General features: G+C 50.6%; 1 protein-coding gene across 1 annotated transcript in view; it reads left to right on the top strand.

Annotated features, from left to right (window-relative positions):
- Positions 1-3767: 3767 nt before the first annotated feature.
- The window catches only part of LOC136554315 (protein EFR3 homolog B-like), a 67558-nt gene continuing 44125 nt past the window's right edge, over positions 3768-27200 (top strand). Inside the window, exons 1-6 of the mRNA XM_066546164.1 lie at positions 3768-3829; positions 10802-10878; positions 15030-15157; positions 20048-20198; positions 22490-22611; positions 25799-25939. Coding sequence (XP_066402261.1) covers positions 3823-3829; positions 10802-10878; positions 15030-15157; positions 20048-20198; positions 22490-22611; positions 25799-25939 — 626 coding nt within the window. The 5' untranslated portion in view covers positions 3768-3822. The remainder of the gene's footprint in view (positions 3830-10801; positions 10879-15029; positions 15158-20047; positions 20199-22489; positions 22612-25798; positions 25940-27200) is intronic.

The raw sequence follows: 27200 nt of genomic DNA on the forward strand, positions 1-27200 counted from the left end.
CCAATCCCATTCCCGAATATCCCAATCCCATTCCCCAATATCCCAATCCCATTCCCGGTATCCCAGCCCCCCCACCCGTTTCCCATGCCCAGTTCCCATTCCCAATTTTCCCAATCCCATTCCCGACTGTCCCAGCCCTGTTCCAGTTTATCCCAATCCCATTCCCCATATCTCAACCCTATTCCCAATTATTCCCATTCCCAGTGATCCCAGTTCCCAGTTCCCATTCCCAGTGATCCCAATCCCATTCCCGATATCCCGGCCCCATTCCAGTTTATCCTATTTTCCATTCCTGAATTCCCAACCCCATTCCCTGTATCCCAGCCCCATTCCCGGTTCCCATTCCCAATGATCCCAATCCCATTCCTGATTATCCCAACCCCATTCCAGTTTATCCCAGTTCCCAACCCCATTCCCAGTATCCCAGCCCCGCTCCTGGTTCCCGTTCCCAGTTCCCATTCCCAATTATCCCAATCCCATCCCAACCCCATTCCCAGTGATCCCAGCCCCATTCCTGATTGTCCCAATCCCATTCCCGGTTCCCCTTGCCCCATTGCCAGCCCCCAATCCCAATTCCCGTTCCCAATCCCATTCCTGATTATCCCAGCCCCATTCCTGCTTCCCAGTTCCCAATCCCATTCCCAGTTCCCATTCCCAGTGCCCGACCCCATTCCCGACCCCATTCCCTCTATCCCAGTCCCATTCCTGATTGTCCCAATCCCATTCCTGGTTCCCCTTGCCCCATTCCCAGTCCCCAATCCCATTCCCAGTTGCCGTTCCCGGTTCCCAATCCCATTCCCAATATCCCAACCCCATTTCCAGTTCCCAACCCCATTCCTGATTGTCCCAGTTATCCCATTCCCTGTATCCCATTCCCTGTATCCCAGTTATCCCATTCCCTGTATCCCATTCCCTGTATCCCAGTTATCCCATTCCCAGTTATCCCATTCCCTGTATCCCATTTATCCCATTCCCTGTATCCCATTCCCTGTATCCCAGTTATCCCATTCCCTGTATCCCATTCCCGTTGTTCCTGTTTGTCCTGATCCATTCCCAGTTGCTCTCCCATCCATTCCCGGTTATCCCAGTTATCCTGGTGATCCTGGTGATCCCAGTTGTTATCCCAGTTTTCCATTCCGGTTATCCCGGTGATCTCCCATTCCCAGTTTTCCACCCCAAGCGCATTCCCAGTGATCCCATTCCTGGTTTCCCATTCCAATCCCATTCCCAGTTTCCCATTCCCACTGATCCCATTCCCGGTTGTTTATCCCAACCCATTCCCAGTTATCCCAGTTGTGATCCCATTCCCAGTTCTGATCCCATTCCCAATCCATTCCTGATTGTTCTCCCATCCATTCCCAGTTATCCCAGTGATCCCATTCCCAGTTGTTATCCCAGTTTTCCATCCGGGTTCATTCCTGGTTGTTATCCTGGTTATCCCAATGATCCCATTCCCGGTTGTTTATCCCAACCCATTCCCAGTTATCCCAGTTGTGATCCCATTCCCAGTTTTCCCTCCCATTCCCAGTTTTCCATCCCACCCCATTCCCGGCTGTGATCCCATCCCATTCCCGTTGTTCCCGTTCCCGTTGTTCCCGTTCCCGGTTTCCCATTCCCGTTGTTCCCATTCCCGTTGTTCCCATTCCCATTGTTCCCGTTCCCGTTGTTCCCATTCCCGTTGTTCCCATTCCTGGTTTCCCATTCCCGTTGTTCCCATTCCCGGTTTCCCATTCCCGGTTTCCCATTCCCGTTGTTCCCATTCCCGTTGTTCCCATTCCCGTTGTTCCCATTCCCGTTGTTCCCGTTCCCGTTGTTCCCATTCCCGGTTGTTTCCTGTCTTGGTTTCTCCGATCCCCGGGATCCCATTCCCGTGGGTTTTTCCCCATTCCCAGTTTTCCATCCCGATCCCATCCCTGCTTTCCCATTCCCGCTTGCTCTGATCCCGGTTTTCCATTCCCGCTCACTCCGATCCTGGGGTTATCCTGGTGATCCCATTCCCGGTGATCCCATTCCCACCATTCCCATTCCCCGTTTGTTTTCCCATTCCCGGTTTCCTGTTCCTGCTCTCTCCCATTCCTGGTTTTCCTTCCATTTCCTTCCCATTCCCATTCCCATTCCCGGTTTTCCCTCTACCAGTCTCAGGTTTTTTTCCCATTCCCATTCCCAGTTTTTTTCCCATTCCCTCCATTCCCATTCCCATTTTTCCCCCCGTTCCCATTCCCCATTTTTTCCCATTCCATTCCCAGTGTTTTTCCCATTCCCTCTACTCCCATTCCTGGTTTTCCCCATTCCCAATTTTTCCTGTTCCCATTCCTGGTTTTCCCTCTGTTCCCATTCCCGGTTTTTCCCTTTCCCGGCTTTTTCCCATTCCCATTTTTCCCTCTATTCCCATTCCTGGTTTTCCCATTCCCGTTTTTTTCCCATTCCTGTTCTCATTTGTTTCCTGTTCCCGTTCCCATTCCCGGTTTTCCCTGCGTTCCCATTCCCAGTATTTTCCCGTTCCTGTTCCTGGTTTTCCCCATTCCCAGTTTTCCCCATTCCAGTTCCCGGTTTCTCCCATTCCTGGTTTTCCCCAATCCCGGTTTTCCCCATTCCCGATTTCCCCTCTATTCCCGTTCCCGGTTTTCCCTGCATTCCCATTCCCGGTTTTCCCGTTGTTCCCGGTTGTTCCTGCAGGCGGAGCCGCTCCCGTTCCCGTTCCCGCTCCCGGTTTTCCCTGTATCCCCATTCCCGGTTTTCCCCATTCCCCCTGTTCCCATTCCCGTTGTTCCCATTCCTGGTTTTTCCCGTTCCCGGTTGTTCCCGCGGGCGGAGCCGCTCCCGTTCCCGTTCCCGTTCCCATTCCCGGTTTTCCCTCTGTTCCCGTTCCCGTTGTTCCCATTCCCGGTTTTTCCCGTTCCCGTTCCCGTTCCCATTCCTGGTTTTCCCCCTGTTCCCGTTCCCGTTGTTCCCGTTCCCGTTGTTCCCATTCCCGGTTTTTCCCGTTCCCGGTTGTTCCCGCGGGCGGAGCCGCTCCCGTTCCCGTTGTTCCCATTCCCGGTTTTCCCCGTTCCCGTTCCCGTTCCCATTCCTGGTTTTCCCTCTGTTCCCGTTCCCGCCCCCGTTCCCGTTGTTCCCGTTCCCGGTTTTCCCCGTTGTTCCCGTTCCCGTTTTTCCATTCCCGGTTTTTCCCGTCGTTCCCGTTGTTCCCGTTCCCGGTTTTTCCCGTCGTTCCCGTCGTTCCCGTTCCCGGTTTTTCCATTCCCGGTTTTTCCCGTTGTTCCCGTTCCCGGTTTTTCCATTCCCGGTTTTTCCATTCCCGGTTTTTCCCGTTGTTCCCGTTGTTCCCGTTCCCGGTTTTTCCATTCCCGGTTTTTCCATTCCCGGTTTTTCCCGTCGTTCCCGTTGTTCCCGTTCCCGGTTTTTCCCGTTGTTCCCGTTGTTCCCGTTCCCGGTGTTTCCATTCCCGGTTTTTCCCGTCGTTCCCGTCGTTCCCGTTCCCGGTTTTTCCATTCCCGGTTTTTCCCGTTGTTCCCGTTCCCGGTTTTTCCATTCCCGGTTTTTCCATTCCCGGTTTTTCCCGTTGTTCCCGTTGTTCCCGTTCCCGGTTTTTCCATTCCCGGTTTTTCCATTCCCGGTTTTTCCATTCCCGGTTTTTCCCGGTTTTTCCCGTCGTTCCCGTCGTTCCCGTTCCCGGTTTTTCCATTCCCGGTTTTTCCCGTCGTTCCCGTTGTTCCCGTTCCCGGTTTTTCCCGTTGTTCCCGTTGTTCCCGCCCCCGTTCCCGCCCCCGCTCCCGCCGGCTCCGCTCCCGCCGCCGCCGCAGCCGCAGCAGCAGCAGCGCCATGTACGGTACGGGATGGAAACCGGGACGGAAACCGGGACGGAAACCGGGATGGAAACCGGGATAAACACCGGGATAACACCGGGATGGGACCGGGATAGGAGCGGGATAAACACCGGGATGAGAACCGGGATAAACACCGGGATGGGAGCGGGATGGGACCGGGATAGGACCGGGATAAACACCGGGAAAAACACCGGGATAAACACCGGGATAGGACCGGGATAGAACCGGGATGGGAGCGGGGCGGGAGCGGGGCCGGGGGCGGGAACTGCGGGAACGCGGCCCCAGCCCCGCCCCGGCCCCGGAGCATCCCCGGGAGGGACCCGAAAACAGCAAAAAAACCCCAAAACCTGCAAAAAAAACCCCAAATCTGTAAAAAAACCCCCAAAATCTGCACCGGGAGGGACCCCAAAACCTGCAAAAAACCCCAAAACCTGCCAAAACCCCCAAAATCTGCAAAAAAACCCCCCAAAATCTGCAAAAAAAACCCCAAAAACGGCACCGGGAGGGACCCGAAAACAGCAAAAAAACCCCAAAACCTGCAAAAAAAACCCCCAAAATCTGCAAAAAACCCCCCCAAAATCTGAAAAAAACCCCCAAAATCTGCACCGGGAGGGACCCCAAAACCTGCAACAAAAAAACCCAAAATCTGCAAAAAAACCCCAAAATCTGCACAGGGAGGGACCCGAAAACAGAAAAAAAGCCCCAAAACCTGCAAAAAACCCCAAAACCTGCAAAAAACCCCCAAAATCTGCACCGGGAGGGACCCCAAAACCAGCAAAAAAACCCCAAGACCTGCAAAAAAAACCCCCAAAATCTGCAAAAAACCCCAAAATCTGCACCGGGAGGGACCCCAAAAACGACACCGGGAGGGACCCCAAAAACAGCAAAAAAGCCCCAAAATCTGCAAAAAAAACCCCAAAATGTGCACCGGGAGGGAGCCAAAAATCTGCAAAAACCCCAAAATCTGCAAAAAAACACCAAATCCCCGGGAGGGACCCCAAAACAGCGCCGGGAACCCCAAAATCCGTGGGGTGGGACCGGTCCGGGAACCCCAAAATCTGCAGAAAATCCCCAAAATCCCCAAAATCCCCAGAACCCCAAAAGTTACAGGGTGGGATCAGTTTGGGAACCCCAAAATCTGCGGGAAACCCCAAAATCCCCGGAAATCCCAAAATTTCTGGGGTGGGACAGGTCCGGGAACCCCAAAATCTGTGGGAAACCCCAAAACCCCCGAGAGGGACCCAAAATCTCACCGGGAAACCCCAAAATTTATGGGGTGGGAGTGGTTTGGGAACCCCAAAATCTGCGGGAAACCCCAAAATCCCCAGAGACCCCAAAATTTCTGGGGTGGGAGCGGTTTGGGGTGAGGGAACCCCAAATTGTTGGGATTTGGGGGCTTTTGGGGCCAAATCCGAGAATTTTGGGGATGAATTCCGGGGGTTTTGGGGATGAATCCCAGGAATTTGGGGCCGAATTTTAGGATTTTTGGGGCTGATTCTGGGGGGTTTTGGGGCCAAATTTTAGGATTTTGGGGTCGGATTTTGGGGTTTTGGGGCTGATTCTGGGGGTTTTGGGGCCAAATTTTAGGATTTTTGGGGCTGATTCTGGGAGTTTTTGGGCAAATTTCAGGATTTTGGGGCCAAGTTTTAGGATTTTGGGGTCGGATTTTGGGATTTTGGGGCTGATTCTGGGGGTTTTGGGGCCGAATTTTGGGATTCTGTGGCTGAAATTGGGATTTGGGGGCCAAATTCCGGGATTTTGGGACTGAATCTGGAATTTTGGGCCCAAATTTCAGGATTTTCAGGCTGAATTCCAGGATTTTGATGCCAAGTTTTAGGATTTTGGGGTCGAATCCAGGCTTTTGCAGCAGAATTTTAGGATTTTGGGGCCAGATCCGGGGGTTTTGGGATGGATTTCGGGATTTTGAGGCCGAATCTGGGGATTTTGGGGCCGAATTTTAGGATTTTGGTGCCAAATTTTTGGATTTCGGGGTCAAATTTTAGGATTTGGAGGCCAAATGCGGAGATTTTGGGGCCAAATCTGGGGATTTTGGAGCTCAATTTAGGGATTTTTGGGGCCAAATTCTGAGATTTTGGGGCCAAATTCCAGGATTTTCAGGCTGAATTCCAGGATTTTGGGGTCGAATCCGGAGATTTTGGGGCCGAATTCCAGGATTTTGGAGCTGAATGGAGCAATTTGGGGCCAAATTCCGGAATTCTGGGGCCAAATCCTGGGGTTTGGGACCAAATTTTAGGAATTTGGGGCTGAATTCCAGGATTTTGGGGCCAAATCTGGGGTTTTAGGGCCAAATTCTGCAATTTTGGGGCTGAATTCCAGGATTTCGGGGCTGAATCCGGGGTTTTGGGGCTGAATTTTAGGATTTTTTGGGGCTGAATCTGAGGTTTTGGGGCCGGATTTTAGGATTTTGGGTCCAAATTCCAGGTTTTTGGGGCGGAATTCCAGGATTTTGAGCACAAATCTGGGGGTTTTGGGGGTGAATTTTAGGATTTTAGGGCTGGATTCAGCAATTTTGGGCCAAATCCGGGGATTTTGGGGTCTGAAATTTGGGATTTTTAGGCTGAATCTGTGATTTTGGGACGATTCTGGGGGTTTTGGAGCAGAATTTTAGGATATTGGGGCTGAATCTGGGGGTTTTGGGGCTGACTCCTGGGTTTTGGGGCCGAATTTTCGGATTTTGGGGCTGAATTTGGGGATTTTTGGGGCCGAATTTGGGGATTTTGGGGCCGGATCCGGGGGATTTTGGGGCTGTATTTTGGGATTTGGGGGCGGAATCTGGGGTTTTGGGGCTGAATTTGGGGATTTTGGGGCTGAATTTGGGGATTTTGGGGCGGAATCCGGGGTTTTGGGGCTGTATTTTGGGATTTTGGGGCTGAATTTGGGGGTTTTGGGGCTGAATTTGGGGATTTCGGGGCCGGATCCGAGGTTTTGGGGCTGAATTTGGGGATTTTGGGGCCGGATCCGGGGTTTGGGGCTGAATTTGGGGGTTTTGGGGCTGAATTTGGGGGTTTTGGGGCCGAATTTGGGGGTTTTGGGGCCGTCGCTGAGGAGGAGCAGCTGGAGCAGCATCTGGCGCCCTCGCCCCGCCCCTTGTTGGGATTAAGGGCGTTTGGGGATTGGGGGATTTGGGGATTTGGGGATTTTGGGATTTGGGGATTTTGGGAATCCCCGGCGACCTCGGCAATCCCGAACGCCCTTCCCGGCCCGGCGGGGCCGCGGCAGCACCCGGGGAAAGGGACCCCGACCCCAAAGCCCGAACCCAAACCCCGAACCCTGAACCCCAAATCCTGAACCCCAAACCCTGAACCCAAACCCCGAACCCTGAACCCAAACCCCGAACGGGGACAGACCCCAAATCCTGAACCCCAAACCCTGAACCCCAAACCCTGAACCCAAACCCCAAACCCTGAACCCTAAATGGGCCCCGACCCCAAAGCCCGAACCCAAACCCCGAACCCTGAACCCAGACCCCGAACGGGGACAGACCCCAAACCCTGAACCCCAAACCCTGAACCCCAAATCCTGAACCCCAAATCCTGAACCCCAAATCCTGAACCCAAACCCCAAACCCTGAACCCAGACCCCAAACCCTGAACCCCAAACCCTGAACCCCAAACCCTGAACACAAACGGGGCCAGACCCCAAACCCTGAACCCCAAACCCTGAACCCCAAACCCTGAACCCCAAACCCCAAACCCTGAACCCCAAACGGGCCCAGACCCCAAAACCTGAGCCCTGAACCCCAAACCCTGAGCCCCAAACCCTGAACCCCAAACAGGCCCAGACCCCAAACCCTGAACCCCAAACCCTGAACCCCAAACCCTGAACCCTAAATGGGCCCCGACCCCAAAGCCCGAACCCAAACCCCGAACCCTGAACCCCAAAGCCCGAACCCAAACCCCAAACCCTGAACCCAGACCCCAAACCCCAAACGGGGCCAGACCCCAAACCCTGAACCCTAAATGGGCCCAGACCCCAAAGCCTGAACCCCAAACCCTGAACCCCAAAGCCTGAACCCAAACGGGGCCAGACCCCAAACCCCAAACCCTGAACCCAAACCCCAAACGGGGCCAGACCCCAAAACCTGAGCCCTGAACCCCAAACCCTGAACCCCAAACGTGCCCGGATCCCAAACCCTGAGCCCCAAATCCTCAACCCCAAACCCCAAACGGGCCCAGACCCCAAACCCTGAACCCCAAACCCTGAACCCCAAACGTGCCCAGATCCCAAACCCTGAGCCCCAAATCCTCAACCCCAAACCCCAAACGGGCCCAGACCCAAAATCCTGAACCCTGAACCCCAAACCCTGAACCCCAAACCCTGAACCCCGAACCCCAAATCCCAAATCCCAAATCCCCAATGGTCCCAAATCCCAAACCCTGAACCCCAAACCCTGAACCCCAAACCCTGAACCCCGAACCCCAAACCCCAAATCCCAAATCCCCAATGGTCCCAAATCCCAAATCCTGAACCTCAGATCCTGAACCCCGAACCCCAAATCCTAAATCCTGAACCCCAAATTCCGAATCCTAAACCCCAATCAAATCCCAAAAATCCCAAACTCCAAGCCCCAAACTCAAAGCCCCAAATCCCAAAAATCCCAAACCCCAAAAATCCCAGAAACCCCAAACGCCAAAAATCCCAAATCCCAAAATCCCCAAACCCTGAATCCCAATTCCCAAAAATCCCAAGCCCCAAATCCCAAAAACCCCAAAAATCCCAAACCCCAAAAATCCCAAATCCCAAATTCACCAAATCCCAAATTCCCCAAAACCCCAAATTCCCCAAATCCCAAATTCCCCAAAACCCCAAAAACCCCAAAACCCCAAAAACCCCAAATCCCAAATTCACCAAATCCCAAATTCCCCAAATCCCCAAAAACCCCAAAACCCCAAAAACCCCAAAACCCCAAAAACCCCAAAACCCTGGGGCCGTTCCCTTCCCAATCCCGGGACCCTGGGTGAGTTTTCCTTCAGGAATTTTTGGGGGAAAATTCGGGAATTTCAGGAATTTTGTGGGATTTTTCTGGGATTTTTTTGGGGATCTTTTGGGATTTCCAGGAAGAAGCAGCGTGGGGAGGGATTTGGGATTTTCCAGGGGGGAACTCGGATCCTGCTTTTCCCTTCCCTGCCTCATCCCAGAATTCCCAAAATTCCCAAAAGTCTGGGATTTTCCCATGGCTGGAAACCCCAATTCCCAAATTTCCCCCTTTTTTTTCTGTGAATTTTCCCCAAATTCCCAAATTTCCCCCCAAATTTCCCCCAATTTTTTTCCCCAATTTCCCCCAATTTTTTCCCCAATTTCCCCCAATTTTTTCCCCAAATTTCCCCCAATTTTCCCACCTCTTTTCCCTGATTTTCCCTAATTTTTCTCTGATTTTTCTGCATTTATTCCCCCAAATAGTCCCCAATTTTCCCACGTTTTCCCCCAATTCCGCCCCCAAATTTCCCCCAATTTTTCCCCAATTCCCCCCCAGATTTCCCCCAATTTTCCCATATTTTCCCCAATTTCCCCCAAAATTTTTCCCCAATTTCCCCCAATTTTCCCAGCTCCTTTCCCTGATTTTCCCTAATTTTTCTCTGATTTTTCTGCATTTATTCCCCCAAATATTCCCCATTTTTTCCCCAATTTTCCCCCAATTCCCACCCAGATTTCCCCCAATTTTTTCCAATTTCCCCCAAATTTCCCAGCTCTTTCCCCTGATTTTTCCCCAATTTTCCCAGCTCTTTTCCCCAATTTTTCCCCAATTTTCCACTGATTTTTCTGCATTTATTCCCTGAAATATTCCCCAATTTTTCCATATTTTCCCCCAATTCTCCCCCAGATTTCCCCCAATTTTTTCCCAATTTCCCCAAATTTTTCCCCAATTTTCCCCCCAATTTCCCCCAATTTTTTCCCAATTTTCCCCCAATTTTCCCAGCTCTTTTCCCTGATTTTCCCTAATTTTCTCTCTGATTTTTCTGCATTTATTCCCCCAAATATTCCCCTATTTTTCCATATTTTCCCAATGGTTTCCCCACTTTTTCCCCAATTCCCCCCCAATTTCCCCCAATTTTTCCCCAATTTCCCCCAAGTCTTTCCCCAATTTTTTTCCTAATTATTTCCCCAGTTTCCCCCAAATTTTCCCCAGTTTCCCCCAATTTTTTCCCCAATTTTTTCCCCAATTTCCCCCAATTTTTCCCCAGTTCCTCCCAGATTTCCCCCAAATTTCCCCCAATTTCCCCCAAAATTTTCCCCATTTTTTTTCCCAATTTTTCCTCAATTTCCCCAAATTTTCCCAGCTCTTTTCCCCGATTTTCTCAGCTCTTTTCCCTGATTTTCCCCAATTTTTCCCCAGTTCCCCCCGGATTTCCCCCAATTTTCCCCCAATTCTTTCCCCCATTCTTCCCTCAATTTCCCCCAATTATTTCCCCAATCCCCCCCAATTTCCCCCCAATTTTCCCCCATTTTTTCCCCCAATTTCCCCCAATTTCCCCCCAATTTCCCCCAATTTTCCCCCAATTTTCCCCAATTATTTCCCCCAATTATTTCCCCCAATTATTTCCCCAATTTTTCCCCCAATTTTCCCCAATTATTTCCCCAATTTTTCCCCAATTTCCCCACTTTTTTCCCCACTTTTTCCCCCAATTTTCCCCCAATTTTCTCCCCAATTTTTTCCCCAATTTCCCCCAATTTTTCCCTAATTTTTTCCCCAATTCCCCCCCAAACTTTCCCCGATTTTTCCCCCATTTTTTCCCCAATTCCCCCCAATTTTTTCCCAGCTCTTTTCCACAATTTCCCTCTGATTTTCCTGCATTTATTCCCCCAACATTCCCAAATTTCCCCATTTTCACCCCAAATTTCTCTGATTTTCTCCCCATTTTCCCCCCTCCCCTCCCCCCCGCCATTTTCCCAGACTTTTCCCCCGTTTTCCGTCTTTTTCCCAATTTCCCCGTTTTTCTCCCCATTTCCCCCAGGGCTCTGTGGCTGCTGTGGGGCTCTGAGGCCCCGCTACAAACGCCTGGTGGACAACATCTACCCCGAGGATCCTGAGGTGGGATTTGGGGTGAAAAATGGGGATTTTGGGGCTTTTGGGGGCTTTTTGGGGATGGACAACATCTACCCCGAGGATCCTGAGGTGGGATTTGGGGTGAAAAACGGCGATTTTGGGGCTTTTGGGGTTTGGGGATGGACAACATCTACCCCGAGGATCCTGAGGTGCGGAAATATTGGGGGAAAAATGGGGATTTTGGGGCAAAAAATGGGGATTTTGGGGCTTTTGGGGCTTTTTGGGGATGGACAACATCGACCCCGAGGATCCTGAGGTGTGGAAATATTGGGGTGAAAAACGGGGATTTTGGGGCTTTTGGGGTTTGGGGATGGACAACATCAACACCGAGGATCCTGAGGTGGGATTTGGGGTGAAAAACGGCGATTTTGGGGCAAAAAATGGGGATTTTGGGGCTTTTTGGGGCTTTTTGGGGATGGACAACATCTACCCCGAGGACCCCGAGGTGGGATTTGGGGTGAAAAACGGCGATTTTGGGGCAAAAAATGGGGATTTTGGGGCTTTTTGGGGCAATTGGGGTTTGGGGATGGACAACATCTACCCCGAGGACCCCGAGGTGGGATTTTGGGGTAAAAAACGGGGATTTTGGGGTAAAAATGGGGATTTTGAGGCTTTTTGGGGCTTTTTGGGGTGTGGGGATGGACAACATTGACCCCGAGGACCCCAAGGTGGGGAAATATTGGGGTAAAAAATTGTGATTTTGGGGCTTTTTGGGGTTATTGGGGTTTGGGGATGGACAACATCTACCCCGAGGATCCTGAGGTGGGAAATTATGGGGTGAAAAATGGGGAATTTGGGGCTTTTTGGGGCTTTTTGGGGTTTTATGGGGTCTGGGATGGACAACATCTACCACAAGGACACCGAGGTGGGGAGTTGGGGGAAAAAACGGGGATTTTTGGGGGAAAAAATGGGGATTTTGGGGCTTTTGGGGTTTTATGGGGTTTGGGGATGGACAACATCGACCCCAAGGATCCTGAGGTGGGGATTTGGGGAAAAAAACGGCGATTTTGGGGCTTTTTGGGCATTTGGGGCTTTTTGGGGTTTGGAGTTTGGGACTTGGGAGATTTGGGGGATTTGGGGGATTTGGGGGATTTGGGGGATTTGGGATTCACGGGGTTTGGGCTTGGGGAGATTTGGGGTTATTGGGGGTGGATGGACAACATCCACCCTGAGGACCCCAAGGTGGGGATTTGGGGGAAAAAATGGGGATTTTGGGCTTTTTGGGGTTTGGGCAATTTGGGCAGTTTGGGATTTGGGCAGTGGGGGTTTTGAGGTTTGGAATTTTTGGCGTTTTATGGGGTTGGAGTGTAAGGATTTAGGGTTTGGGGTTTTTGGGGTTTGGGTTTGGGGTTTGGGGTTTGGGGTTTGAGAATTTGGGATTTGGGCGATTTGGGGTTTTGGGGAATTTGGGGTTTGGGAATTTGGTGGTTTGGGGTTTTTGGGATTTGGGGAATTTGGGATTTGGGGAATTTGGGATATTTGGGGTTTGGAGTTTGAGAATTTGGGATTTGGGCGATTTGGGGTTTTGGGGAATTTGGGGGTTGGGAATTTGGGGGTTGGGATTTGGTGGTTTGGGGTTTTTGGGGTTTGGGGTTTTTGGGATTTGTTGGGGTTTGGGGATGGAGGGACAACATCGACCCTGAGGACCCGGAGGCAGCAATTCGGGATTTTGGGGTTCTTGGGATTTGGGGTTTTTGGGATTCGGGGTTTGGGGATTTGGCACTGGGGGCTTTGAGATTTTGGGGGTTTGGGGTTTGGGATTTGGGGTTTTTGGGGTTTTTGGTGTTTGGTGTTTGGGATGGATGGACAACATCAACCCCAGGGACCCCGAGCGGGGAATTTGGGGTTTGGGGGGAATTTGGGGGGTTTGGGATTCGGGGTTTGAGGATTTGGAGATTTGGGATGCGGGGTTTCGGATGTGGGGTTTCGGTTTTGGGGTTTGGGATGCGGGGTTTGGGGTTTGGGATGATTTGTGTTTTGGGATTTGGGGTGTGGGATTTGGGGCGATCCGAGGTTTGGGGCCAGTTTGGGAATCGGAGGTTCGGGCCTGGCTGTCTGCAGTGTTGGCACCTGGGCTTGTAGGGTTGGGGTTTGGGGATTTAGGGCGTGACTCTTCCCGCTGCTCCCGCTGCTGGAATTCCCGGGATTCCCGCCCCCATTCCCGGTGTTATTCCCCTTTTTATTCCCCTTTTTATTCCCCTTTTTATTCCCCTTTTTATTCCCATTTTTATTCCCATTTTGCCCCGGAAAGGATTCGTGAACTCCAGCATGGAGAAGCTCTGTTCCCATCCCCGTTATCCCTGTTTCCATTCCCGTTTTCCCCATTTTTTCCCCCATTTTCCAGGAGGGATTGGTTAAATCCAGCATGGAGAAGCTGCGTTCCCATTCCCGTTATTCCCGTTTTTCTTCCCATTTTTCTTCCCATTTTTCCCATTTCAGGAGGGTTTAGTGAAGTCCAGCATGGAGAAGCTGTGTCCCCATTTTTCCCATTTTCCCTGTTTTCATTCCCATTTTCCCCATTCCTGGAAGGCCTGGTTAAATCCAACATGCAGAAGCTGTGTTCCCATTTTTCCCATTTTCATTCCCATTTTCCCTGTTTCTCATTCCCATTTTTTCCCATTCCTGGAAGGCCTGGTTAAGTCCAACATGCAGAAGCTGTGTTCCCATTCCCATTTTCCCTGTTTTTCTGCCCATTTTCATTCCCATTTTTCCCATTTTCCCCATTCCAGGAAGGTTTGGTGAAGCCCAACATGCAGAAGCTGTGTTCCCATTCCCGTTATCCCTGTTTTTCATTCCCATTTTTCCCATTATTTCCCTGTTTTTCCCCTCAGGAGGCCCTGGTGAAGTCCAACATGGAGAAGCTGTGTTCCCATTCCCGTTATCCCTGGTTTTATTCCCATTTTTCCCATTATTTCCCCGTTTTCCCCATTCCAGGAAGGTTTGGTGAAGTCCAACATGGAGAAGCTGTGTTCCCATTATTTCCCATTTTCATTCCCGTTTTTCCCCATGTTTCCCAGGAAGGTTTGGTGAAGTCCAACATGCAGAAGCTGACGTTCCCATCCCCGTTATCCCCATTTTCATTCCCATTATTCCCGTTTTCCCAGGAAGGTTTGGTTAAATCCAACATGGAGGAGCTGTGTTCCCATTATTTCCCATTTTCATTCCCATTATTTCCCCGTTTTCCCAGGAAGGTTTGGTTAAATCCAACATGGAGAAGCTGTGTTCCCATTATTTCCCATTTTCATTCCCTGTTTTTCCCTGTTTTTCCCCATGTTTCCCAGGAAGGTTTGGTGAAGTCCAACATGCAGAAGCTGTGTTCCCATTATTTCCCATTTTCATTCCCGTTTTCCCCGTTTTTCCCCATGTTTCCCAGGAAGGTTTGGTTAAATCCAACATGGAGGAGCTGTGTTCCCATTATTTCCCATTTTCATTCCCATTATTTCCCTGTTTTCCCAGGAAGGTTTGGTTAAATCCAACATGGAGGAGCTGTGTTCCCATTATTTCCCATTTTCATTCCCATTATTTCCCCGTTTTCCCAGGAAGGTTTGGTTAAATCCAACATGGAGAAGCTGTGTTCCCATTATTTCCCATTTTCATTCCCTGTTTTTCCCCATGTTTCCCAGGAAGGTTTGGTTAAATCCAACATGGAGGAGCTGTGTTCCCATTATTTCCCATTTTCATTCCCATTATTTCCCCGTTTTCCCAGGAAGGTTTGGTTAAATCCAACATGGAGGAGCTGTGTTCCCATTATTTCCCATTTTCATTCCCATTATTTCCCCGTTTTCCCAGGAAGGTTTGGTTAAATCCAACATGGAGGAGCTGTGTTCCCATTATTTCCCATTTTCATTCCCTGTTTTTCCCCATGTTTCCCAGGAAGGTTTGGTGAAGTCCAACATGCAGAAGCTGTGTTCCCATTATTTCCAATTTTCATTCCCATTTTCCCCATGTTTCCCAGGAAGGTTTGGTGAAGTCCAACATGCAGAAGCTGTGTTCCCATTATTTCCCATTTTCATTCCCGTTTTCCCTGTTTTTCCCCATGTTTCCCAGGAAGGTTTGGTGAAGCCCAACATGGAGAAGCTGTGTTCCCATCCCCGTTATCCCCATTTTCATTCCCTGTTTTTCCCCATGTTTCCCAGGAAGGTTTGGTGAAGTCCAACATGGAGAAGCTGACGTTCTACGCGCTGTCGGCCCCGGAGAAGCTCGACCGCATCGGCGCCTACCTGAGCGAGCGCCTGACGCGCGACGTGGCCCGGCACCGATACGGGTGGGCCAGCAGGGGAAAGGGGTGGGTGCCTGGGTGGGTGGGTGCATGAGCCTGGGTGGGTGTGCATGGGTGGGTGCGTGGGTGCCTGGGTGGGTGCGTGGATGCGTGCGTGGGTGAGCACGGGGAAGGGGGTGCGTGGGTGGGTGCGTGGGTGGGTGGGTGCGTGCGTGCGTGGGTGCGTGAGCCTGGGTGGGTGCGTGGGTGGGTGCGTGGGTGGGTGCGTGGGTGTGCGTGGGTGGGTTGGTGGGCGAGCACGGGGAAAGGGGTGCCTGGGTGGGTGCGTGGGTGCATGCGTGGGTGCGTGCGTGGGTGCGTGCGTGCATGGGTGGGTGCATGCGTGGGTGCGTGGGTGGGTGCGTGGGTGCGTGGGTGGGTGCGTGGGTGCGTGGGTGGGTGCGTGGGTGCGTGAGCACGGGGAAAAGGGTGCCTGGGTGCGTGCGTGGGTGCATGGGTGCATGCGTGGGTGGGTGTGTGGGTGAGTGCATGGGTGTGCGTGGGTGCGTGCGTGGGTGCGTGTGGGTGGGTGGGTGGGTGGGTGCGTGGGTGCGTGAGCACGGGGAAAGGGGTGCGTGGGTGCGTGCATGCGTGTGTGGGTGCGTGGGTGCGTGGGTGCGTGGGTGTGTGGGTCCGTGTGTGGGTGCGTGGGTGCCTGGGTGTGCGTGGGTGGGTGCGTGGGTGGGTGCGTGGGTGGGTGCGTGGGTAGAACAGAGGGAGAGATCCCAAACCGGAGCCCCCGGGACTCCCCAGGGACAGAGCCCGGCTCCCTCCAGGCTCCCCGGATTCCCACCCGAAATTCCAACTTTGCCTTCCCTGAATCCCTCCCCAAATTCCCTTCCCAAATTCCCTTCCCAAATTCCCTTCCATAAATCCCTTCCCTGAATCCCTTCCCAAATTCCTTCCCAAATTCCCTTCTCAGATTCCCTCCCCCAAATCCCTTCCCTAAATCCCACCCAAACTCCCAGATTCCCAAATTCCCTAAATCCATTCCCAAATCCCCAGATTCCCTTCCCTAAGTCCCTTCCCAGATTCCCTTCCCTAAGTCCATTCCTGGATTCCCAGATTCCCAAATTCCCTTTAATAAATCCCTTCCCAAATTCCCAAATTCTCAAATGCCCAAATTCCCAAATACTCCGATTATTTTCCCTAATCCATTTCCTAATTCCTGAAATTCCCTTATTTCCAAATTCCCAGATTCCCTTCCCAAATTCCCTTCCCAGACTTCCTTTCCCAGATTCCCAAATTCCCAGTCTCAGACTCCCAAATTCCCAAATTCCCTGAATCCCTTCCCAAATTCCCTTCCCCGATTCCCTCCCCTGAATCCCTTCCCTGAATCCCTTCCCATCTTCCCGACTTCCCAAATTCCCTTATTTCCAATTTCCCAGATTCCCTTCCCGGACTTCCTTTCCCAAATTCCCAAATTCCCTTCCCTGAATCCCTTCCCAGATTCCCTCCCCTAAATCCCTTCCCAAATTCCCTTATTTCCAAATTCCCAGATTCCCTTCCCAAATTCCCTTCCCAGACTTCCTTTCCCAGATTCCCAAATTCCCTTCCCAAATTCCCAAATTCCCTTCCCTAAATTCCCTTCCCAAATTCCCAAGTTCCCAGATTCCCAAATACCCAAATTCCCAAATTCCCTAAATCCAGTCCCAAATTCCCAGGTTCCCTTCCCCTAAATCCATTCCAAACATTCCCAAATTCCCAAGTCTCCCGATCCCTTCCCTAAACCCCTTCCCCAAACCCTCAAATTCTCACATTCCCAGATTCCCTTCCCTAAATCCTTTCCAAAATCCCCTTCCCTAAATCCCCTCCCCAATTCCCTTCCCTAAATCCCACCCAAACTCCCAGATTCCCAAATTCCCTAAATCCATTCCCAAATCCCCAGATTCCCTTCCCTAAGTCCCTTCCCAAATTCCCTTCCCTAAATCTATTCCTGGATTCCCAAATTCCCTTCCTTAAATCCCTTCCAAAATTCCCAAATTGCTTTCCCAGATTCCCTTCCCTAAAGCCATTCCAGAATTCCCAGATTCCCAAATTCCCTTTAATAAATCCCTTCCCAAATTCCCAAATTCTCAAATGCCCAAATTCCCAAATACTCCGATTATTTTCCCTAGTCCATTTCCTAATTCCCGAAATTCCCTTATTTCCAAATACCCAGATTCCCTTCCCAAAATTCCTTTCCCCAATTCCCAAATTCCCCTCCCCAAATCCCCTCCAAAATTCCCAAATTCTTTTCCCTGAATCCTTTCCCTAAATCCATTCCCAATTTGGCTTCCCAAATTCCCTTCCCTGAATCCCCCCCCCCCAGATTCCCAAATTCCCTTCCTGAAATCCCTTCCCAGATTCTCAGATTCCCAAATCCCCTTCCCCGAATCCCTTCCCAAATTCCCAAATTTTCTTCCCCAAATCCCTTCCCGGATTCCCCTCCCCAGATTCCCTTCCCCGAATCCCTTCCCGAATTCCCAAGTTGCTTTCCCAGATTCTCCTGCCCTAAATCCATCCCGAAACTCCCGGATTCCCAGATTCCCGAAATCCATTCCCCAATCCCCTTCCCTAAATTCCTTCCCATCCCAGGACAGGGTTTATCCCAGGATAACCCATCATGGATTATATTTTATCCTGGGATAACCCATCCCAGGACAGGCTTTATCCCGGGATAACCCCTCATGGGTGATATTTTATCCCGGGATAACCCCTCATGGATTATATTTTATCCCAGGATAACCCATCCCAGGACAGGGTTTATCCCAGGATAACCCATCATGGATTATATTTTATCCTGAGATAACCCCTCATGGGTGATATTTTATCCTGGGATAACCCCTCACGTATTATATTTTATCCCAGGATAACCCATCCCAGGACAGGATTTATCCCAGGACAAGCCCTCACGGGTGATATTTTATCTCAGGATAACCCATCATGGATTATATTTTATCCTGGGATAACCCCTCATGGGTGATATTTTATCCCAGGATAACCCATCCCAGGACAGGATTTATGCTGGGATAACCCCTCACGGATTATATTTTATCCCAGGACAAGCCCTCACGGGTGATATTTTATCTCAGGATAACCCATCATGGATTATATTTTATCCTGGGATAACCCCTCATGGATCATATTTTATCCCAGGATAACCCATCCCAGGACAGGATTTATCCCAGGATAACCCCTAATGGATTATATTTTATCCCGGGATAACCCATCCCAGGACAGGGTTTATCCCAGGATAACCCATCATGGATTATATTTTGTCCCAGGACAAGCCCTCACGGGTGATATTTTATCTCAGGATAACCCATCATGGATTATATTTTATCCTGGGATAACCCCTCACGGGTGATATTTTATCCCAGGATAACCCATCCCAGGACAGGATTTATCCCAGGATAACCCCTCATGGATTATATTTTGTCCCAGGACAAGCCCTCACGGGTGATATTTTATCCCAGGATAACCCATCCCAGGACAGGATTTATGCTGGGATAACCCCTCACGGATTATATTTTATCCCAGGACAAGCCCTCACGGGTGATATTTTATCTCAGGATAACCCATCATGGATTATATTTTATCCTGGGATAACCCCTCATGGATCATATTTTATCCCAGGATAACCCATCCCAGGACAGGGTTTATCCCAGGATATCTGATCATGGGTGATATTTTATCCCGGGCCAAGCCCTCATGGGTTATATTTTATCCCGGGATAACTCATCCCAGGACAGGATTTATCCCGGGATAACCCCTAATGGATTATATTTTGTCCCGGGATAACCCCTGATGGATGATATTTTATCCCGGGCCAAGCCCTCACGGGTGATATTTTGTCCCAGGATATCTGATCATGGATGATATTTTGTCCCAGGATATCTGATCACGGGTGATATTTTGTCCCAGGATAAGCTCTCATGAGTGATATTTTGTCCCAGGATATCTGATCATGGATTATATTTTATCCTAGGATAACCCCTCACGGGTGACATTTTGTCCCAGGATAACCCATCCCAGGACAGGATTTATCCCGGGATATCTGATCATGGGTGATATTTTATCCAGGGATAACCCCTCATGGGTGATATTTTATCCTGGGCCAAGGCCTCATGGGTGCCATTCTGTCCCAGGATATCTGATCACGGGTGATATTTTATCCCGGGATATCTGATCATGGGTGATATTTTATCCTGGAACAACCCCTCACGGGTGATATTTTATCCCGGGATAACCCATCCCAGGACATGATTTATCCCGGGACAACCCCTCACGGGTGATATTTTATCCCGGGCCAAGGCCTCATGGATGCCATTCTGTCCCAGGATATCTGATCATGGGTGATATTTTGTCCCGGGATATCTGATCATGGGTGATATTTTGTCCCGGGATATCTGATCACGGGTGATATTTTATCCCGGGCCAAGGCCTCAGGGGTGATATTTTATCCCAGGATAACCCATCCCAGGACAGGATTTATACCAGAATATCTGATCATGGGTGACATTCTGTCCCGGGATACCTGATCATGGGTGACATTTTATCCCGGGCCAAGCCCTCACGGGTGCCATTCTGTCCCAGGATATCTGATCATGGGTGATATTTTATCCCGGGATAACCCCTCAGGGGTGACATTTTATCCCGGGCCAAGGCCTCAGGGGTGCCATTCTGTGCCAGGATATCTGAAAATGGATGATATTGTATCCCGGGATAACCCCTCACAAGTGATATTTTGTCCCGGGATAACCCATCCCAGGACAGGATTTATCCTGGGCCTCACCTCACGGGTGCCGTTGTGTGCCAGGATATCTGATGATAGGTGATATTTTATCCCGGGATATCTGAAAATGGATGACATTTTATGCCGGGCCTCACCTCACGGGTGCCGTTGTGTGCCAGGTCGGTGCGGGTGGCCATGGAGGCGCTGGACCAGCTGCTGCTGGCGTGCCACTGCCAGAGCATCAACCTGTTCGTGGAGAGCTTCCTCACCATGGTGGCCAAGCTGCTCGAGGCCGACAAGCCCGACCTGCAGATCCTGGGCACCAACTCCGTGAGGAGAAAATGGGGGAAAAACGGGGAAAAATGGGGAAAAACAGGGAATTGCTGCTCTGGAGTCTGACAGGCCAGACCTGCAGATCCTGGGAACAGACTCTGTGAGGAGAAAATGGGGCAAAAACCGGGAAAAATGGGCAAAAATGGGGAATTGCTGCTCTGGAGTCTGACAGGCCCGACCTGCAGATCCTGGGCACCAACTCCGTGAGGAGAAAATGGGGGAAAAATGGGGAAAAATGGGCAAAAATGGGGAATTGCTGCTCTGGAGTCTGACAGGCCAGACCTGCAGATCCTGGGAACAGACTCTGTGAGGAGAAAATGGGGCAAAAACCGGGAAAAATGGGCAAAAATGGGGAATTGCTGCTCTGGAGTCTGACAGGCCCGACCTGCAGATCCTGGGCACCAACTCTGTGAGGAGAAAATGGGGGAAAAATGGGGAAAAATGAGGAAAAATGGGGAATTGCTGCTCTGGAGTCTGACAGGCCCGACCTGCAGATCCTGGGCACCAACTCCGTGAGGAGAAAATGGGGGAAAAATGGGGAAAAATGGGGAAAAATGGGGAATTGCTGCTCTGGAGTCTGACAGGCCTGACCTGCAGATCCTGGGCACCAACTCCGTGAGGAGAAAATGGGGCAAAAATGGGGAAAAAACGGGGAAAAACGGGGAATTGCTGCTCTGGAGTCTGACAGGCCCGACCTGCAGATCCTGGGCACCAACTCCGTGAGGAGAAAATGGGGGAAAAACGGGCAAAATCGGGGAATTGCTGCTCGAGGCCGACAAGCCCGACCTGCAGATACTGGGCACCAACTCCGTGAGGAGTAAATGGGGGAAAAATGGGGAAAAATGGGGAAAAATGGGGAAAAACGGGCAAATTGCTGCTCTGGAGTCTGACAGGCCTGACCTGCAGATCCTGGGCACCAACTCCGTGAGGAGAAAATGGGGGAAAAACGGGGAAAAACGGGGAAAAACGGGGAATTGCTGCTCTGGAGTCTGACAGGCCCGACCTGCAGATCCTGGGCACCAACTCCGTGAGGAGAAAATGGGGGAAAAACGGGCAAAATCGGGGAATTGCTGCTCGAGGCCGACAAGCCCGACCTGCAGATACTGGGCACCAACTCCGTGAGGAGTAAATGGGGGAAAAATGGGGAAAAATGGGGAAAAATGGGGAAAAACGGGCAAATTGCTGCTCTGGAGTCTGACAGGCCTGACCTGCAGATCCTGGGCACCAACTCCGTGAGGAGAAAATGGGGGGAAAACGGGCAAAAATGGGCAAAAATGGGGAATTGCTGCTCTGGAGTCTGACAGGCCCGACCTGCAGATCCTGGGCACCAACTCCATGAGGAGAAAATGGGGGAAAAATGGGGAAAAAACGGGCAAAAACGGGGAATTGCTGCTCTGGAGTCTGACAGGCCTGACCTGCAGATCCTGGGCACCAACTCCGTGAGGAGAAAATGGGGCAAAAATGGGGAAAAATGGGCAAAAACGGGGAATTGCTGCTCTGGAGTCTGACAGGCCCGACCTGCAGATCCTGGGCACCAACTCTGTGAGGAGAAAATGGGGTAAAAACGGGGAAAAATGGGCAAAAACGGGGAATTGCTGCTCTGGAGTCTGACAGGCCCGACCTGCAGATCCTGGGCACCAACTCCGTGAGGAGAAAATGGGGGAAAAATGGGGAAAAATGGGCAAAAACGGGGAATTGCTGCTCTGGAGTCTGACAGGCCAGACCTGCAGATCCTGGGAACAGACTCTGTGAGGAGAAAATGGGACAAAAACGGGCCAAAAGGGGCAAAAATAGGCAAAAATTGGGAATTGCTGCTCTGGAGTCCGACAGGCCCGACCTGCAGATCCTGGGAACCGACCCTGTGAGGAAATGGAGGGAAAATGGATAAAATGGGCGAAAACAGGAAAAAAACTATGGAAAAAATGGGGAAAGAACAGGGGAAAAATGGGTAAAAAATGGGGGGATAATGGGGAAGAAATGGGGGAGAATTGGGGAATTTCTGCTCTTGAGGCCGACAGGCCTGACCTGCAGATCCTGGGCACCAACTCTGTGAGGAGAGAGCAGGGAAAAAATGGCTAAAATGGGGAATTTCTGGGAAAAAATGGGGGAATTTCTGGGAAAAAACGGGGCAATTCTCAGGGTGATTTTTGGGGGAAATTTTTCCTTGGAAAAAACCTGAAAATTCCCACTTTAGGGCAGAATTCTGGGTGATTTTTGGGGCGATTTTTGGGGGAATTTTCCCGGCTGTTCCCGTGGCGATTCCCAGCTTTGGATCCCTTTTTTCCCAGTTTGTGAAGTTTGCCAACATCGAGGAGGACACGCCCTCGTACCACCGCAGCTACGACTTCTTCGTGTCGCGCTTCAGCGAGATGTGCCACTCGGACCACGGCGACCCCGACGTCAGGGACCGGTGAGCGAGCACGGGAACTACGGGGAAACAACGGGAAAATTACCAGGAAAAATGGGGGAAAATTACCAGGAGAAATGGGGGAAACAACTGGGGAAAAACAACGGGAAAACAGTGGGGAAAACAATGGGAAAATGGGGAAAACAATGGGGAAAACAATGGGAAAATGGGGGAAAATTACCAGGAGAAATGGGGGAAACAACTAGGGAAACAACTGGAGAAACAACTGGGGAAACAACAGGAAAATGGGTGAAAATTGAAAAAAATTACCAGGAAAAATGGGGCAAACACATGGGGAAACAATGGGAAAACAATGGGAAAATTACCAGGAAAAATGAGGGAAACAATGGGAAAAATGGGGGGAAATTACCAGGAAAAATAGGGGAAACAGTGGGGAAAAATGGGGGAAAATCACCAGGAAAAATGGGGGAAACAACTGGGGAAACAACGGGAAAATGGGGGGAAATTACCAGGGAAAATGGGGGAAACAACTGGGAAACAATGGGAAAATGAGGAAAAATTGAAAAAAAATTACCAGGAGAAATGGGGGAAACAAGTAGGGAAACAATGGGAAAATTGGGGAAAATCACCAGGAAAAATGGGGGAAAATTGAAAAAAATTACCAGGAAAAATGGGGGAAACAATGGAAAAAATGGGGGGAAATTACCAGGAAAAACAATGGGGAAACAATGGGAAAAATACAGGAAAAATGGGGAAACAATTGAAAAAAATTACCAGGAAAATGGGGGAAACAAATGGGAAAACAATGGGAAAATGGGGGAAACATATGGGGAAAAACTACCAGGAAAAATAGGGGAAAAAATGGGAAAAATGGGAAAAGCACATGGGAAAACACATGGGGAAACAATGGGAGAAATGGGAAGAAAACACAGGGAAAACAATGGGGAAAACGACCAGGAAAAGAACAGGAAAATGGGGAAAAATGATGGGAAAAAATGGGAAAAAAATGGGGAAAATGGGAAAAACTACCAGGAAAAATGGGGGAAACACATGGGAAAACAACAGGAAAAATGACCAGGAAAACAGTGGGAAAAATGACCAGGAAAACACGTGTTAAAACAAAGGGAAAAGTTATAGGAAAAATGGGGAAATGATGGGAAAAACAACAGGAAAATGGGAGAAACTGACCAGGAAATATGGGGGAAAAAAGATGGAGAAAACAATGGGGAAAATGGGGAAAACACCCAGGAAAAATGGGAAAATACACAGAGGAACGAGCAGGAAAACAATGGGAACAAGGAGCAGGGAAAGAACAGGAAAATTGGGAAAAACACTGGGAAAATAATGGGGAAAAAATGGGAAACAACTGGGAAAACTATGGGAAAAAATACAGGAAATTAAATGGGAAAAATGGGGAAAACAACTGGGGAACAATGGGAAAAATGCCAGGGAAAAAATAACAGGAAAATGGGAAAACACAAAAAAAGGACAGGGAAAACAATAGGAAAAGAATTTGGGATTTTAGGATTGGGAAGGGATTTGGGATTGGGAAGGGATTTCCGATTGGGAAAAGAATTTGTGAGCAGGAAGGGATTTGTGAGCAGGAAGGGATTTGGGAGCAGGAAGGGATTTGGGATTGGGAAAAGAATTTGGGATTGGGAGAAGGTTTGGGATCAAGAAGGGATTTGGGATGGGAAGAAGATTTTGGGATCATGAAGGAATTTGGGATTGGGAGAAGGATTTGGGAGCAGGAAAAGCATTTGGGATCAGGAGGGGATTTGGGACTGGGAGAAGATTTTGGGATCAGGAAGGGATTTGAAAGCAGAAAAAGGATTTGGGATCCGGAAGGGATTTGGGATCAGGGATTTGGGATTTGGGATCAGGGGGGATCCCCATTCCCGGTTTTCCCTTTCAGGATCCGGATGTCGGGGATCTGGGGCCTGCAGGGCGTGGTGCGGGATCAGGAGTGGATTTGGGATCAGGGATCAGGGATTTGGGATCAGGAGGGGATTTGGGATCAGGGATCAGGGATTTGGGATCAGGAGGGGATTTGGGATCAGGGATCAGGGATTTGGGATCAGGAGGGGATTTGGGATCAGGGTTTTGGGATCCCCATCATTCATTCCCATATTTTCCCATCCATTCAGGATCCGGATGTCGGGGATCCGGGGCCCGCAGGGCGTGGTGTGGGATCAGGGATCAGGGATCAGGGATTTGGGATCCCCATCATTTCCGTGTTTTCCCATCAGGATCCGGATGTCGGGGATCCGCGGCCTGCAGGGCGTGGTGTGGGATCAGGGATTTGGGATCAGGGATTTGGGATCCCCACCATTCCCATATTTTCCCATCAGGATCCGGATGTCGGGGATCCGCGGCCTGCAGGGCGTGGTGCGGGATCAGGGATCAGGGATTTGGGATCCCCCTCATTCCCGTATTTTCCCGTCAGGATCCGGATGTCGGGGATCCGCGGCCTGCAGGGCGTGGTGTGGGATCAGGGATTTGGGATCCCCATCATTCCCATATTTTCCCATCCATTCAGGATCCGGATGTCGGGGATCCGCGGCCTGCAGGGCGTGGTGTGGGATCAGGGATCAGGATCAGGGATTTGGGATCCCCATCATTCCCGTATTTTCCCGTCAGGATCCGGATGTCGGGGATCCGCGGCCTGCAGGGCGTGGTGTGGGATCAGGGATCAGGATCAGGGATTTGGGATCCCCATCATTCCCGTGTTTTCCCATCAGGATCCGGATGTCAGGGATCCACGGCCTGCAGGGCGTGGTGGGGGATCAGGGATCAGGGATCCCCATCATTCCTGTGTTTTCCCATTCGGGATCCGGATGTCGGGGATCCGCGGCCTGCAGGGCGTGGTGTGGGATCAGGGATTTGGGATCAGGGATTTGGGATCCCCACCATTCCCATATTTTCCCATCAGGATCCGGATGTCGGGGATCCGCGGCCTGCAGGGCGTGGTGCGGGATCAGGGATCAGGGATTTGGGATCCCCCTCATTCCCGTATTTTCCCGTCAGGATCCGGATGTCGGGGATCCGCGGCCTGCAGGGCGTGGTGTGGGATCAGGGATCAGGATCAGGGATTTGGGATCCCCCTCATTCCCGTATTTTCCCGTCAGGATCCGGATGTCGGGGATCCGCGGCCTGCAGGGCGTGGTGTGGGATCAGGGATCAGGATCAGGGATTTGGGATCCCCATCATTCCCGTGTTTTCCCATCAGGATCCGGATGTCGGGGATCCGCGGCCTGCAGGGCGTGGTGCGTAAGACGGTGAACGACGAGCTGCAGGCCAACATCTGGGAGCCGCAGCACATGGACAAGATCGTGCCCTCGCTGCTCTTCAACCTGCAGCACGCACACAGGTGGGCGCCATTGCCCCCGGCACCATCGCCAGGGGATTTCATGGGAATGTCATGGGAATTCTGGGAGCGCGGGAAGGGCTGGGAAGGGGAATGGACAAGGAGGGTTGAGGTTCGGGTGGGACAAGTGGGAACGGGGTGGGAAATCATCCCCATCATTCCCATTCCTGTTGTTCCAATTCCTGTTCCTGTTCCTGTTCCTGTTCCCATTCCTTTTCCCATTCCTGTTCCCATTCCCGTTATTCCTTTTCCCATTCCTGTTCTCATTCCAATTCCTGTTCTGATTCCTGTTTTTCCTGCCGTTCCCACAATCATTCCCATTTTTCCCATTATCATTCCTGTTACCATTCCTGTTACCATTCCCATTTTTCCATGATTTCCATTATCATTCCCTTTTTCCCATTCCCATTCCCATTCCTGTTTTTCCTGCCATTCCCATTCCCATTCTCATCATTACCATTCCTGCTCTTCCCATTCCCATTCCCATTCCTGTTCCAATTCTCATTCCCATCCCACTCCTATCCCCATTCCCATTTTTCCCACCATTCCCATTCTCATTCCCGTTACAATTCCCATTGCCATTATCATTCCCATTTTTCCTGCCTTTCCTGTTCCCATTCCCATTCCCATTCCTGCTATTCCCATTATTCCTGTTATTCCCACTCCCATTCCCATTCCCATTGCGATTATCATTCCTGGTACCCATTTTCCCTGTTGCCATTCCCATTCCTGTTCTCATTCCCATTATTCTCCCTCCCATTCCCATTCCCATTCCCATTCCCATTCCTGTCATTCCCGTTATTCCCATTCTCACTCCTGTTCCCATTCCTGTTATTCCCATTCCCATTCCCGTTGTTCTCCTCGCTGGGTTCCCGTTATTCCCATTATTCCTGCTATCATTCCCATTATCATTCCCGTTATCATTCCTGTTGTTCCCATTATTCCCATTATCATTCCTGTTATCATTCCCATTATCATTCCCATTATCATTCCCGTTCTTCCCGTTCTTCCCATTATCATTCCCATTATCATATCATTCCCGTTGTTCCCATTGTTCCCGTTATCATTCCCATTACCGTTCCCGTTATCATTCCCATTATCATTCCCGTTGTTCCCATTGTTCCCGTTATCATTCCCATTATCATTCCCGTTGTTCCCATTATCATTCCCATTATCGTTCCTGTTATCATTCCCATTATCATTCCCGTTGTTCCCGTTATCATTCCCATTATCATTCCCGTTATCATTCCCATTATCATTCCCG

The sequence above is a fragment of the Molothrus aeneus genome, chromosome 3 (assembly GCF_037042795.1).
Source record: "Molothrus aeneus isolate 106 chromosome 3, BPBGC_Maene_1.0, whole genome shotgun sequence".
In the NCBI taxonomy this organism is placed as follows: domain Eukaryota; kingdom Metazoa; phylum Chordata; class Aves; order Passeriformes; family Icteridae; genus Molothrus; species Molothrus aeneus.